Source organism: Nicotiana tomentosiformis, chromosome 5, assembly GCF_000390325.3.
Source record: "Nicotiana tomentosiformis chromosome 5, ASM39032v3, whole genome shotgun sequence".
Taxonomy (NCBI): domain Eukaryota; kingdom Viridiplantae; phylum Streptophyta; class Magnoliopsida; order Solanales; family Solanaceae; genus Nicotiana; species Nicotiana tomentosiformis.
Window position 1 is genome coordinate 39,938,413 of NC_090816.1, and position 15,924 is coordinate 39,954,336.

The following is a 15,924-nucleotide window of genomic DNA, read 5'->3' on the forward strand; positions in this document are numbered from 1 at the left end:
TTTTCCTCATATTGTACGGTATTGCGTCATTCATGACTTCACACACGTTGACATGTAGGCATAGAGACGTACTTTCCTCATGCCATTTGATAACGAGCCTTCTTAACGGTTGTTGAAAGATTTTGGGAAAGAAATCACAATTTTCAAACTTACTCATATTTTGGTAATTTCTATAAAAGATTTGGGTTTCCACTAATATACTTGAAAAACATATCTATTTTTCGGAACTGTGAACGAGATGAGCATTTTATCTCTGGGTTACTTCTTTTATCACTTTTATTAAGTTGTTATGAACTGTTGTTGGCCATTGGTGTTAGACTCCGACCTTTGTTCCAGCTTGTCACTACTTTTAACCTAAGGTTAGGTTTGTTACTTATTGAGTACATGAGGTCGGTTATACTCGTACTACACTTCTGCACCTTGCGTGCAGATGTTGGATGCTGATGTTGCTGTGTACGGCGGGAGCTGGATTTGAAGAAATACCTGCGTTCGGGTCATAACTACCTCTTGATCTTGGTAGCTGTAGAATTTTAATCTGTTCATGTATATTTTAAATAGATGAATGTATTTTATTTCATACCCGCTTGTAAATTCTAAATTTTAATTAGAAGCTCATGACTTGTACTACCAGTTTTTGGAAAATGTATAAAGGTTCAGTTATTTTATCATTCATTTGTCTCAATAAATCTCATTAAATTGGATAATTGTTAATTGGCTTACCTAGCGGGTTGGGTTATGTGCCATCACGACTAGTTAGATTTTGAGTCATAACAAGTATGGAATCACCTTTGTTACGAAATACTTAACCTGCAACGTAAGACTTTTCAACGCTAATTCAAACTTCGTCTAGTATTAATGTGAGTACCGGACACTAAATAAGAAACCCAAAAAAAGAAAGAATAAGTACATCACTTCACATACTAAAATAGGAGAAAAAATAAAATCTGTGCTTGACTTGGAGATTCCAAGCTAGACAATCATCAGGTCCACAATGGGGGCCAAGACATTACTTCTTCTTGGTGAATTGGTAAGTCTTATATAAATGCATATTTGGTCAATCGTCACTATCTTCCAGACTTAGTCCTCATTTGATTGGCCTTTTCTTCATTGTTTTTTCATTAAATAATACGTGGCCACTTTTTAATTTCTTTGAAAGATTCTTCTTTGAATTACATGTTTTCTTCTAACTTTGCATTTTCCAAGTCAATGTCATGCCCACACTGGTGGACTCCCAAAGTTGTTTGTGATAACTAATAACCATAGAGCCCAAATTTTCAAAAGCTCTGGTTCTCACAGTTCTTCCCCTTTGTTGAAGCTGTGGTGTAATTAATGCATCACAATAACTTTTCATGACTTCAGCTTTTGTATTTGGAATCTTTACATAAGTTAAGAAATCCTCTAATTTGAACAAAGGCGGTCGAATTTACTGTTTCTTTTTCCTAATAAGTAAATTATATACGGTTATATATATAGAGAGATAAATTATATAGTTGAATTTACATATATATATATATATATATATATATATATCATATATATATAATTATATATAATTATATATACATCTGTCGGTTATTAAGCAGTTGAATGGACACCTATTTAGGTTAATTCTTCTTTGTTTTTACTTTTTAATATTCCTAGAGAAGCCATAAATTAACTTTTACAGTAATAAGTACTACTGTCCTCTTTCTACTTTAGGTAAGCGTTTTCTATTTTAGATTATTTACACTAACATATCATCTATAACTATAAGTAATATGCATAATAAGTGGAAGTAGTTACCCGCACGGGCGGATCTACTTTATGAGGTAGGGGTACCACGGCACTCGCTCGCTTCGCTAAAATTCTTACTATGTACATAATATTTCTGTGGAGAAACGTATATATGGATAGAGTGGCACCCAGAAGTCACAAAGTGGAAGCGGGTACCATTGGTTCAGCCTTCCCTTTGAAGGCTTTCTTTGGCCTCATGAATGCAAGTTTGATTCCCTGTTGGAGCATCTCCTTTGATTTTTCATTTTTTCTACTTATTAAGATTTCCTTTATTTTCGGTTGAGCCCTAGGGCCTCACCTCTTTTCCTTCTTTTTCGGCTCTTTCCCTCCTTTTCTTCCTTTTATTACTTGCTAAGTCTCTCTTCTTTATTTTTTTAAACTTTCAGTATCATTTTGTTTCTATCATTATACCTTACTTTATGAATAATTATTTTCTATAGGTAATTTGAATTGATTTTAATTAGCATATAATTTTATTTTTATTTTTAATGAAATGATATTAATTTATATATTGGAATATAATTTGAGCAATATCTTCTATTGGGTTTTGAAAAAAAATTAAATGGCTCGATTGATAGTAGTTTTGAGTCGAATATCATAGGTTGAATGTTGAAGGTTTTTCTTTGAAAATAATTGTCATATAACTCAACAATTAAGATGAAAAAATAAATAAAGAACAATACAAGTAAATTAATCTAGTTAAACAAACAATATATATTGTAGTTAAGCTACTCTTTAAGCAAATATTTATATTGGAGGCGCTCTTTCATGAAATGTTATTTTTCTTTCGCATTTTTATTTAGAATGTGTTTAAATTAAGCGTTAAAAATTTGAACTAAAATAACTTATTTGCTTTGTGAATGAAAGGCCTGTTCAAATTAACCAAAAACTAAACGAACCGACCCATTATTCCTAATCTGTCTTTGTAGCTACTGACATGTATACTGTATGCATAATATGATGGCACCCGCAACCTTCGAATCCTGGATCCGCTTCTGGTTACCCGAAAGATAATGTAAATAAGCTTCTACAAGAGGTTAAATTATATCGTTAACATACATATTCTTTATCCAACTTACTTTTTACACATTACTCTGATATTTTCTTTTACTGTCTTTACTAGTAACACAAGTAAATCGACATCTTAACTTAATGTTCAGTCAAATACAATATATAATGGAACAGCGAGACTACATAATTGGAATTCCTACACTTTACATAAAATAAAGTTACAATGGAAACTACTTATAAATATTGACACTGCAAGTTAAACGTGAGCCAATCATACACTTAATCTCATTAGGAATTCCAGTACCTGTCAAATACACCACAAAAGTCACCTATTAGTCATTCTTGACTTATCTGCTAAGTTTATTTATATAAATGCTAAGAGTCATGAGGTTGACCAAGCAAGCAACAATACCATCCTTGTATCATTTTTCTTCTACTTTGTTTAAATTCATTTCGTTTTATTTGGGTAACAATAGCCATTCATATACATATATTCCATGCACGTAATTGAGAGCAAGATGAATAGAGTGAAAAAAGGGCAAGAGAAAAGCGAAGTTATGGAATTAAAAGATGTAGCAGTTGCAAAAATTATCAAAGATGGTGATGAAGAAGAAGTAACACTTCCGGGCTTTCGATTTCATCCAACTGATGAAGAGCTCGTTGGGTTTTATCTAAGACGCAAAGTTGAAAACAAAAGAATAAACATTGAACTCATCAAACAGATTGACATCTACAAATATGATCCCTGGGATCTTCCAAGTAAGTGTATAAGCATTATGTTGATGATCTAAAAGAGATGTCCCCAAAGAAACGAAGTGTGCGCGCGCACGCGTGTATATATATATATATATATATATATATACAGACACATACACACTACAATTTAACTCAAATTCCACTTCATGTTTCTGCTCTAGAATTCTCTTTCGAACTCAAGCTATGGAGTCCATCGAGCCACTAACGCCCTATAACTCAGTCACTAGTATGTTGAGTCTAATTTGTTTCTCTCTACTCCAAACTCACTCATATTAAGCCTCCTCTCTTAATTAATATTTAAGAAAAAAAACAAAAAAGGGGGGAAAAACTAAAACCAAGTCCGTATGTAATTAAACCCTAGAACAGAGTTACACATACATGAGAATATTAAAGAATACACTCATAAACTCATCGAGTTTTATGTTGGTTTAAATTGTCTTCATCGACTAAAAATTTTAGGTTGGATACTCAAATTCTTTCGCATTTTTTATTTTTAGACGTGATAGACCAAAAGAAAGGTGGCAACGCTTAATCTTTGATGATTCATTTGGAGTATTTTGATTTTAAAGAACTACACTTGTCGCTCATAGATGGTGTATGTTTCTAATGAGATTTAAATAGTCTTTAGCTACATCACCTATCGTCTTAAGGGTTTAAGTCGCGTCCTTTATTCTTTCACATCCTTTATTTGTACACATGATTGACCGAACGAAAGGCGACAACCTTATATTCATTTGGTGTTTCTTTATTGGAGTACAGACAAAGTTTCATGTTGAAAGTTAATAAGAAAAAAGAAGTTATAAGGTATAGAGATACTCTTAATATATATGTAGCCCTCTATAGAATACCATGTGTACTTGACCCAAAACAAATTATACCATACCATTTTAAGAATTTTCCAGGAGGATTCTTAATCTAAACTTTGCAACATAAGAACACGAGTAAATCGGAAGAATAAAGTTGTTTTATAAGATTGATTTCATGATCAGTTTCCATGGAAAAGTTATACATCGAGGACCAATGTAATAAGTAAAAACTTTATGAAAGAACTCGTTCTTGCTGTATGAGTAATACTTGTCTAAGAGGTCAAGGAAGAATTAGTAGTTTGTTACGTACGATTAGTTACTTAGTATTAGATCTTTTTGTAATACCATCGTTATGCACTTTTCAAATTAATTAACACAATAGCACCGCAGGCAATATGAATTATAACCAAGAATTCGGTAACTCTTCATCTTTAGGATTCATTTGGAGGCTTGGAGTCCTCATTGAGGATTTTTTTACTTTGATTTCATGATCATAGAAAATTGTCAAACTTGATGACCTTTCTAAATAGTGCTAAAGCAACTTCACAAAAATCAAATCAAGGACTTTTTCTATTGCTGTATCTGCGAGTAATAAGTGCCTAAGCTTAGAGCACTTTTCTGAAAGTAGCTGAAAAATATTTTGAAGTACTGAAATTGATTGATGATATAAATAAAAGTGTTTGGATAAAAGTGCTGATACTATCTAAAAACGTAGAACAAGTTGCATGCTTCACATGTTAAATATTTACACAGGAAAATTAAATAATTAAAATCAAGGTAACCACTCCAACTGATAAGTTGAGTGATCAAGGATCTGTATTTTAACAGGATAAACGATCCAATTTAAGTAAAAAGTTTGGATGATTTCCCTATTCATGCAGATTTAAGTCTGTTGTGATAAATGTGTTAGCAGTGGGACGGTGATCAGTGAAAATTATATAATAAGAAAGTGATACTACTAATTGATAGATTTCGTTTTATTTTGTATCTTTTTTGCTTGACTTTGTCGTGCAACTATTTTAGACTGCGCGCTAGGCTCCAAACTTGAAATTTAGAATCCATAAAAGAATTAAGTTGTTAAACACGACATACAGCAAAGGGACTTCTTATTCTCTTTCTTGACCAAATCTTCTTTATATCTAGCTGATAGCTAATTTGAACACTACGTACCACTTAACAGTTAGGATGATATTCCTTTAGATTGAGTTTACTTTAGTTTTATATCTGTATATTAAGTTAGCCTATATTATAACAATAAAGTAGCCTGTTTTAATGTCTCATATGGTAATATAGAAAATATAATAATAACCTACTATATTCATTTAAGTTGCAATCAAGATTACAGTATATATATAACTTTAATTTCCTCCGTTTAATGTAAAATGCGAGGATTCATCTCTTATTCTTATAATTTAAGATTTGTGGAGTTCTTCATAAGCAACAATTAACGGCGATTTTTAGGGAGTATTTTGATATGCTTAAATGCTATGGACTATACTAAAATATAGCATCTCTCTATTGACAACGTTCTTACTTTGAAACATGCCTTTATCTTTTTCTTTTTGAAATCAACAAAATTCTTGAATGAAAATAAATTAGATTATATTTATATTATACTTTCACGTGTTTTTAACTTAATTCCCTTTTGTTTTGATGATATATTATGAAGGGGCGAGCACAATAGGGGATAAAGAATGGTATTTTTTCTGCATGAGGGGGAGAAAATACAAGAACAGTGTAAGACCAAATAGAGTAACAAGATCTGGATTCTGGAAAGCAACTGGGATTGACAAGCCTGTTTATTCTACTACCAAATCACAAAATCACGATTGCATCATTGGCCTCAAAAAATGTTTAGTATATTATCGGGGAAGTGCTGGGAAAGGCACAAAATCTGATTGGATGATGCATGAGTTTCGCCTCCCACCAACTTGGAAAACTACTTCTAATAACCAGCTCCAAAATACTCACGAAGCTGTAAGTTCTCTCTTATTTTAACTTTTTGGTGTAAGTCAAGTATTAGTTTTTGATTTGGTGAATTTAAAAAATACGTGCATAAATAACATTTTAAACTCTAATAGTTAAGCTTTTAAATGAAGTCGTCACGTTATTGAAGATAATACCGGAGCAAACAAGAACATCTTAACATTTTAAATTTTGAGATGGAAGGCTCTCACAATTCAATACATTAAAGATATAGTGGTGCTTGTAACTTTACAAAATATTTGGAGGCGGAAGTACATACAAGTACCAATTCCAATATCTCTCTTTTATCAACCCCTGCCAATTGTTTCAGAAAATTGATCGAGATTTTAAGTTTTTTTTTGCTATTGCAAGTACAGATTTAACTCTTTGTTCTCTTCTATATCTTTCAAGTATTAATAGTTAATAAATCTTAATTGCAGGAAGTTTGGACACTATGTAGAATATTCAAGAGGACTTCCAATTACAAGAGATACACACCAGAAGGGAAACATCCCTTAGTTTCACTAAGCTTTGGGAATGCAAGTCCTAAAACATGTAGCCTTGAATCTGAAAACAGTGGTGTCCACTCCACAAGCTTTAAACAAGTGTCGTTTCCACAAGAAAACAATAATGGTGATGACAATTTAATGGATGAAAGAAACCATCATTTCTATCAACAACATCTTTTCACATCATCCAGCTCAAGTTTTTGGAACACAAATATTAGTGAGGAGGAGGACTTGTTTAGTGATGGGAAATGGGATGAGCTTAAATCTGTTGTTGACTTAGCAACTGACCCGTCAAGTTTATACAGATGTATGTAAATAGGCTAGACGGCATCAGATTAGATCTATCAGTGACCGTTTCACAGAACGATGAGTTAAGTAAGGGCCAGGAGGTTGATAAAAGAACATGACGAACCATTTGTTGCTGGATTGAAGTTTGAGAAGAGTTCAAATTTAGCAAGTCAAGATGTTCAAGCAAAGCTAAAATGTTTCGACAAGAAGTGGCTAAAACGAAGTAGCATCCTATATAATTTTATTGCATGGTATAGAATAAAAATATTTTGCAGAAAAAGAAATATGGTTTTAGCTATTTCTTTCACTAAATTAGTGTCACAACCCAAAATTTTAACCATGCGGTCGCGATGGTGCCTAACATCCGCTTGCTAGGCAAGCCAACATTAACACAATAACTAAAGCAGCTTAACAACTAAAGCAGCTTAACAACTAAAGATATATTAATAATAACTGTATACGGTCAAAACCGAGTTTGCCCTTCGTATGACTAATCGAGACTGGAACATGATAGACCACGGTTCGGCCTCGTGTAGAATCGAGCCATAATGCGAAGTTGGGTCTCCGAGCTCGTGATCCAGAGACCGATCAAGATCGTCTAAGATCGAGATCGAGCAAGTTATAGACCGATCAAGATCGAGATCGGCCAAAATTGAGGAGAGCTTTCGAGTCAAAAAGTAGAAAATCGGAATATCCGCAATTGGGCTAGGAATCTCGGCGTAAATCCCGGCGCATATCAAGGAGAGACCAATTAATTAATCTATCATGAGATTCCTTACTGTATCTAGAAATTATATTAAGAATAGGACTTCCCTACTATATAAAAGGGGGTCTGATTATTTGTAAGAGTGACACATTTATATTCATAGAATATAAAAGCAATATACTGCCTTTTCTTCTGGCTTTGATATTGAGTCACTTTGTTCTTATATTCATTACTCTCCATTCAGTTTGAGGGTGATCAAACTTGAGGGCCTAGGCTAATTAATTCATTCGATTTGCATTCATCTCTTTTACAGTTAATTTCTATATTCATTTATATATTTTCTCAATTTATACCAAGTTATACTACGTATCCTTAGAACCACTATAAATTCAATTGTTATTCGTTTTTCGGGTAAATAATTTGGCGCCCACCGTGGGACTAAGGATAATAGTGGTTATTTGATACAAATCTCTGTAAAACATACTATTTTACATTTGCTCTTGGAAGTATCTTTGATTTCAGGCTAAAAATGACGAACTCTCAATTAATACCCCTACATATCGATAACGAATCTGGCCATCAAGGGGAGAATAACAACGGGACTCCCGTGGATGAAAGGTCACCCGTTGACCCTGTTGAAACTTGAGCCATGGATCCGATTGAAGTTAATTCACATGTGGCCATCGAAGCGAACCAACATTCCGGTCCCGAAAATAACATCCGTGGTAGAACTCGATCTGCAGTTCAAAATACCAAAAATATTGGAGAAGACGGGATCAATTACAGAGCCAAACCCAGGCTCCGATCAGGGTTGAGCCCGGTTTACCCCAAGAAGTCACCCACAGAACGGGGCCAGCTGTGGTAAGGTCAAATGAACAAGAATCAAGGACTAACCCCGAAATTATAAAGATGCTCGAGGAACTGACAAAGCAGATAGAATCAGAGGAAACGAGGATCGAAGCAAACGACAAAAAAATAGAAATTTATAACTCCAGGGTTGATCAGATCCCGGGGGCATCACCCCCCGAGCGCAGCTACCAAACCGATCCCCAAGAAGTTCTGCATGCCCGAGATTCCTAAGTAAAATGGAACGACCGACCCCAACGAGCATGCCATCTCTAACACGTGTGCCATTAAAGGGAATGATCTAGAGGATGATGAGATCGAATCCGTATTACTAAAGAAATTCGGGGAAACGCTATCAAAGGGAGCAATGATATGGTATCATAATTTACCACCCAACTCTATCGATTCTTTTGCCATGCTTGCAGATTCTTTTGTAAAAGCACACGCCGGAGCCATAAAGGTCGAGACTAGGAAGTCGAACCTTTTCAAGGTAAAGAAAAAAGAGAACGAGATGCTACGAGAGTTTTATCTCGCTTCCGAATAGAACAAATGGATCTACCACCGGTCACAAACGATTGGTCCATTCAAGCTTTCACCCAAGGACTAAATGAACGAAGATCAGTGGCTTCACAACAGTTGAAGCAGATGTTGATTGAGTACCCGGCTGTTACCTGGGCCGATATACATAGTCGATATCAATCAAAGATTAGAGTCGAAGATGACCAGCTGGGGGGTCTTTCCGGATCCGTTACCAAAAGGGACATCGATCGAGAATCGAGTGTTGAACATGTATCGATACCAGCCATATAATAGAGATGGTAGGGGCAACGGACCCGGACACAACTCCGTATGAGGTGAGAGGAGAAGTGATCTAGGCCAAGGCTCTCGAGGGCTGATGAGAAAGAGTGGTTTCGACAGGCATACCGGACCTAAGGAAGCACCGCGATTGTCGGAGTATAATTTCAATGTTGATGCATCCGCCATCGTATCGGCTATCGGACGCATGAAAGATACTAAATGGCCTCGACCTCTGCAAACTGATCCAGCCCAGAAAAATCACTATAAAGTATGCAAGTATCATGGCACCCATGGACACAACACGGAAGATTTCAGGCAGTTGAGAGAAGCAGTAGCCCAATTATTCAATGAAGGGAACCTTCGAGAGTTTTTATGTGATCGAGCCAAGAATCACTTAAAAATAGAGAGTTCAATAGACAAAACGAGCAAGAAGAACTAAAACACATTATTCACATGATCATCAGAGGGATCGATGTTCCACAAGGGCCAGTGTTTAAACGCACTAAGGTGTCAATCGTAGGGAGAAGCGATCTCAGGCTCAGGATTACATACCGAAAGGAACCTTGTCCTTTAACGACGAAGACGCAGAAAGAATCATGCACCCCTATAACGATGAACTGGTAATATCTGTACTCATGAATAAGACTCAAGTTAAGCGTGTGTTAATTGATCCAGGTAGTTCGGCCAACATTATTCGATCGAGGGTTGTAAAGCAACTCGGTCTACAGGACCGGGTTGTGCCCGCGACCCTAGTACTAAACGGATTCAACATGGCAAGTGAAACTACTAAGGGTGAGATAACTTTGGCAGTAAACATGGCTGGGACCATCCAAAAATGAAGTTCCACGTGATCGAGGGCGACATGAGGTATAACGCCCTGTTTGGGAGACCATGGATCAACAACATGAGAGCATTACCCTCGACCCTTCACCAGGTTCTAAAATTCCCAACACCAGAGGGAATCAAAAGAATCTACGGGGAGAAACCCGTCGCAAAGTAAATGTTTGTCGTCGACGAAGTGATTCCGATATCGCCACTCTCATCGACAAAGGGGTCAAATTCGAAGGGAAAAAAAAGAGACCAAATAGCAATCACAAACGCCGGCCTCGACCCAAATAGAGAAGCAGGATTTTGATGAAGATGATGATTATGGGGTCCCTCGATCCTTCATAGGCTCTAATGATTCCAACGCTACCAAATCAACGGTCGAAGAACTAGAGCAAATCATACTAATCAAACATCTGCCCGAACGAAAGGTATACCTGGGCACATGGTTAAATCCCGAGCTTAGGAAAAAACTTATTCAATTTCTTATAGCTAACATGGATTATTTTGCTTGGTCCCATCTTGACATGACAGGGATCCCACCAGAAATCACCACCCATAGACTAAGCTTGGATCCGAAGCTCCATCCGGTGAAGCAAAAAAGAAGACCCCAATCCGAGGTCAAACATGCTTTCGTCAAAGACGAGGTAACCAACCTTCTTAAAATAGGGTCCATCTGTGAGGTAAAATACCCTGAATGGTTAGCAAACGTAGTAGTAGTCCCTAAAAAAGGAAACAAACTAAGAATGTGTGTAGATTACAAGGATCTAAATAAAGCATGCCCCAATGATTCTTCTCCTTTTCCTAATATCGATCGCATGATCGATGCCATGGCCGGTCACGAGATCCTCAGTTTTCTCGATGCCTATTCCAGGTACAATCAAATACAAATGATCCCGGATGATCAAGAAAAGACCTCGTTCATCACTAAGTATAGTACCTACTGCTACAATGTAATGGCATTTGGATTAAAAAATGCTGGTGCCACTTTTCAATGCCTAGTAAATTGGATGTTCGAAGAACAAATAGGGAAATCTATGGAAGTTTACATTGATGACATGCTAATTAAGTCCCTGCGAGCAGAGGACCATTTAAAGAACTTGCAGTAAACTCTAAGTATATTGAAGAAGTGCAACATGAAGCTAAACCCGGAAAAATATGCATTCGGGGTTGGGTCAGGAAAATTTCTCGGGTTCATGGTATCTAACCGAGGAATCGAGATTAATCCTGACAAGATCAAAGCTATCGATGGCATCACGGTGATAGACATCGTAAAGGCCGTGCTGATATTAACCGGGCGCATGGCCTCCCTGGGGCGATTCATTTTGAGGTCCTCCGATATAGGCCACCGATATTTCTCGTTGCTAAAGAAGAAAAATAATTTTACATGGACCTCGGAATGCCAGAAGGCCTTGGAAGAGCTTAAAAGGTACTTATCGAGCCCACCGCTGCTTCACACACCAAGGCAGACGAATAACTTTACTTATATTTGGCAGTATCGGAGGTAGCGGCAAGTGGAGTCCTTGTCTCGGAAGAACGAGGTACACAATTTCCCATTTATTATGTCAGTCGGACCTTAGGTGAGGCCGAAACTAGATATCCCCACCTTGAAAAATTAGCGCTCGCTTTGATAAGCGCCTCTAGGAAACTAAAACCATACTTTCAATGTCACCCCATATGTGTTGTAACAACTTATCCACTTCGAAATATTTTGCATAAACCCGAGCTTTCGGGGCGGTTGGCCAAATGGGGCATAGAAATCAGCGCGTATGATATCGAATATCAACCCCGAATAGCAATTAAGTCTCAAATTTTGGCAGACTTTGTATCTGACTTCACACCGGCCCTAGTACCCGAGGTCGAAAGAGAACTATTGATAAACACGGGTTACGTCCTCAGGAATATGGACCCTCTTCACGGACGGTGCTTTGAACGCGAAAGGGTCCGGGATCGGCATCGTACTAAAACCACCTACAGGAAACGTGGTTAGACAATCTATTAGAACTATGAAATTGACTAACAATGAGGCCGAATATGAGGCCATGATTACAGGTATCGAACTACCCAAAGGCTTGGGAGAAGAGGTGATCGAGGCCAAATGCGACTCCTTCCTCGTAGTGAATCAGGTTAACGGAACATTCGAAGTTAGAGAAGACCAAATGCAAAGATACCTAGATAAGTTACAAGTAACTTTGCACCAATTTAAGGAATGGACTTTGCAACATGTGCCTCAAGATCAGAATCGTGAGGCCGATGCTCTCACAAACTTAGGGTTATCAATCGAGGACAACGAGCTCGATTCAGGGGCCGTCGTGCAACTCATGAGATCAGTAGTCAAAGAAGGTCACGCCGAGATAAATTCCATGAGCTTGACCTGGGATTGGAGAAATAAGTACATAGAGTGTTTGAAGACCGGAAAGCTTCACTTAGATCCGAAAGAATCTAGGGCCCTACGCACGAAGGCAGCACGATTCATTTTGACTGAAGATGGAACCTTGTTTAGAAGAATGTTAAATGGTCCATTAGCGATATGTCTGGGACCGGGAGACACCGAGTACGTTCACGAAGGCACTTGCGGAAATCACTCCGGTGCTGAATGATTGGTTCAAAAAGTAATCAGAGTCGGCTATTACTGGATCGGTATGGAAAAATATACTAAAGAGTTTGTTCGAAAATGTGACGAATGTCAAAAACATGCACTAATGATTCACCAACCCGGGGAACTTCTCTATTCAGTCCTACCACCATGGCCATTCATGAAGTGGGGAATAGACATCATCGCCCCCCTTTCATTGGCACTAGGTAAAGCTCAATTTATTTTGTTTATGACTGACTATTTTTCTAAGTGGGTTGAAGCGCAGGTTTTCGAGAAAGTTAGGGAGAAGGAAGTCACCGACTTCATTTGAGATCACATCATATGTCGATTCAGGATGCCATCCAAAATTGTGTGTGATAACGGGAAACAGTTCATCGGCAGCAGAGTAACCAAATTTCTCGAAGATCATAAGATCAAAATAATCCTATCAACACCTTATCATCCTAGCGGGAACGAGCAAGCCGAATCAACCAAAAAAACCATCATCCAAAATCTTAAGAAGAGGTTAACCGACGACAAAGGAAAGTGGAAAGAAATTCTACCCGAAGTTCTTTGGGCATATCGCACAACCTCAAAATTCAGTACCGGGGCTACCCTATTCTCATTAGTCTATGGCGCCAAAGCTCTAATACCGGTCGAAATCGGAGAGCCGATTATCCGGTTTCGATATGCAACAAAGGAATCAAATAACGAGGCCATAAATACGAGCCTAGAACTATTGGACGAAAGGCATGAAACCGCCCTCATCCGATTAGCTACCAAAAAGCAACGAACCTAGAGATACTATAATCGAAGAACTAATCTTCAATATTTTAATGTCGGGGACTTAGTGCTAAGAAAAGTCACCCTCAACACCCGAAATCCTAATGAAGGAAAATTGAGTCCGAATTAGGAAGGACTGTACCAAATTCTCGAGGTCACCGGAAAAGGGTCTTAAAAGCTCGGAACAATGAATGGGGAACAACTATCAAGAAATTGAAACATATCTCGCCTTAAACGGTACTACTACTAAGGTACGCTCTTTTTTCATTCCTTTTCTATTTTTAGATTAACACATGCTGGTGGTCGACAAGAAATGACGACATATATTTTAGCAAACGTCACGAAGTTCTTAGGTCTGAAAGCACATGTTGCACTCTTTTTTCCTCAGACCGAGTTTTATCCCATATGGTTTTTTTGGAAAGTTTTTTAACGAGGCAACGATGAATCGTGCTAACTTAGAATCAAGCCCAATTACGAATCGGCATCGGAGATCCATTCGATATTATCCGAGGTTCCTTTACAATCAACCTCGAATATTGGGGGGGAGGACCCTCGGATATGCGTTATCTTCGAAATATCAACCCTATAAAGGAAACTACTTCATAAAGAGAGGATCTCGATAAATAGGATTTATTGTAAGGGTCAAACGGTTAAATGGAACCGTGCCCATATAGATTGCTGAACCCTGTTTCGATCGTGAATAAAGAGAAGTATGTTCTTTACAAACATCTTATGCTTTGAAATTAGCGTAATTTCTTTTATCTTCCTTCATTGCAAAGAGCTACATACTTCCGAATATAAACAAGCCCAAGGTAAATACTTAACCGGAATACGAATGATCTCTCCCTCACTCGGGGACTGCCATCCGACTCAAACAACCCAAGTCATCGGGCCTCATGAGCAAAAGACCTAATAGGCAACACCTCGATTTCTAAAAGTCATGGCCACCCCACTCAGGAACTACTATCTCGGGCAAGCCCGGATAAAACGGGAAAACAAGCCCAATGGGTAACTCCTGAACTAAAAGGCTACGACCAATTTAACACGGCTCGGAGACATGCAAAATCCGTAACAAAAATAGGCCTTCAAAAAATAAATAATTCTTTCACAACCGGTTCTAAAAGGCTACTCTCGGCAAAATCTCAGACTTTAGATGTTTTCCGGGAAAAACTTTGATAAATATTGAACCCCGATAATGCCTAAACCTAGAAGGGAAATAAAGGCAAGGTTTTTCGAACCCTCAAACACAATCTTATTTTATGCTAAGGCATTTTTGACCTTTGTAAATACAAAAAAGCAAAGGAAAAATACGAGAGCCGAAAGGTAAAGAAAAGCCTTATATTTATATAAAATAGTTTTTTACAAAGGCCAGATAGGCCTAAATTTGCTACGACCAAAAAAGGGCCTCAAAAAAGAAAAAAAGTCCTAAAAGGTTTGGTCCTCATCGGGGGTCGCATCTCCGTCCTCGAAATCTTTTCCGTATTCAGATTCGCTCAAACTCTCGGATTCTTCCTCAGGGAAGGCTATCTTTGTTTGATGTCCTTGTTTGAAGTTGGAAATTGATTGTAAACAAGTCAAAGTTACTAACCTATGAAGTTGGGAAGATGGTGTAAAATGAGCTAAGTCCCGAAAACCCATTCATTTACCTAATTACAGGTATCACAATTATGAACCCTTGTTCGCAAAAGAGAACCACAGATCGCAAATGCGATTAGTGTCTCAGCCTCCCAGACATTGCAAATGCGACCAACCCTTTGCATTTGCGAAGACCCAACCCCTCGCAAAAGCGAACACAACTTTGCAAATGCAAAGCCGTTCCCCAGTCCACTAGTGTCGCAATTGCGACCCATGCCTCGCATTTGTGCCCGACCACCTCACAAAAGTGAGCAAAACTCCGTAAAAGCGAAGATGCCTAGTTCCTCCCCAATTCGCAAATGCGAGCTAGCACTCACAAATGCGAGGGTTGCATTTGCGATCATATCCTCGCAATTACGAGATTTGTAGCCCAACAACACCAGCAAATGCACAGCTATTCCAAATTAGTCCGCAACCTATTCGAAACTCTTCGAGTCCCTTGGGCTCCAATTTAAATATTTACTCAAGTATATTAACATCAACCAAACTTGTTCGCAAGCTCAAATCATCAAAATAACATCGAAAATTAAGAATCGATCATCAAAACTCAACATTTTTAAAGTTCAAACTAAAATGTCTAACTTTCTACATAAAGCACCGAAACAACCTCGGGTCACGTGGGACCCCAACCAAACATGTGTTGTCACG

General features: G+C 37.7%; 1 protein-coding gene across 1 annotated transcript; it reads left to right on the forward strand.

Annotated features, from left to right (window-relative positions):
- Positions 1–3,196: 3,196 nt before the first annotated feature.
- On the forward strand, positions 3,197–7,754 carry LOC104113262 (transcription factor JUNGBRUNNEN 1-like). The gene is made up of 3 exons (XM_009623377.4): positions 3,197–3,543; positions 6,016–6,323; positions 6,752–7,754. Exons 1-3 carry the CDS (start codon positions 3,282–3,284, stop codon positions 7,133–7,135), a joined length of 954 nt encoding a protein of 317 aa, XP_009621672.1. The 5' UTR covers positions 3,197–3,281; the 3' UTR covers positions 7,136–7,754.
- The last annotated feature ends 8,170 nt before the right edge of the window (positions 7,755–15,924 follow it).

What these genes read in the sequence shown, in the direction of transcription:
- LOC104113262 (XM_009623377.4), top strand. Translation starts at nt 3,282, where the DNA reads ATGCACGTAATTGAGAGCAAGATGAATAGAGTGAAAAAAGGGCAAGAG. An exon ending in TGATCCCTGGGATCTTCCAA is followed by an intron (nt 3,544 to 6,015) that starts GTAAGTGTATAA and finishes TATATTATGAAG; the next exon opens with GGGCGAGCACAATAGGGGAT. An exon ending in TCCAAAATACTCACGAAGCT is followed by an intron (nt 6,324 to 6,751) that starts GTAAGTTCTCTC and finishes TCTTAATTGCAG; the next exon opens with GAAGTTTGGACACTATGTAG.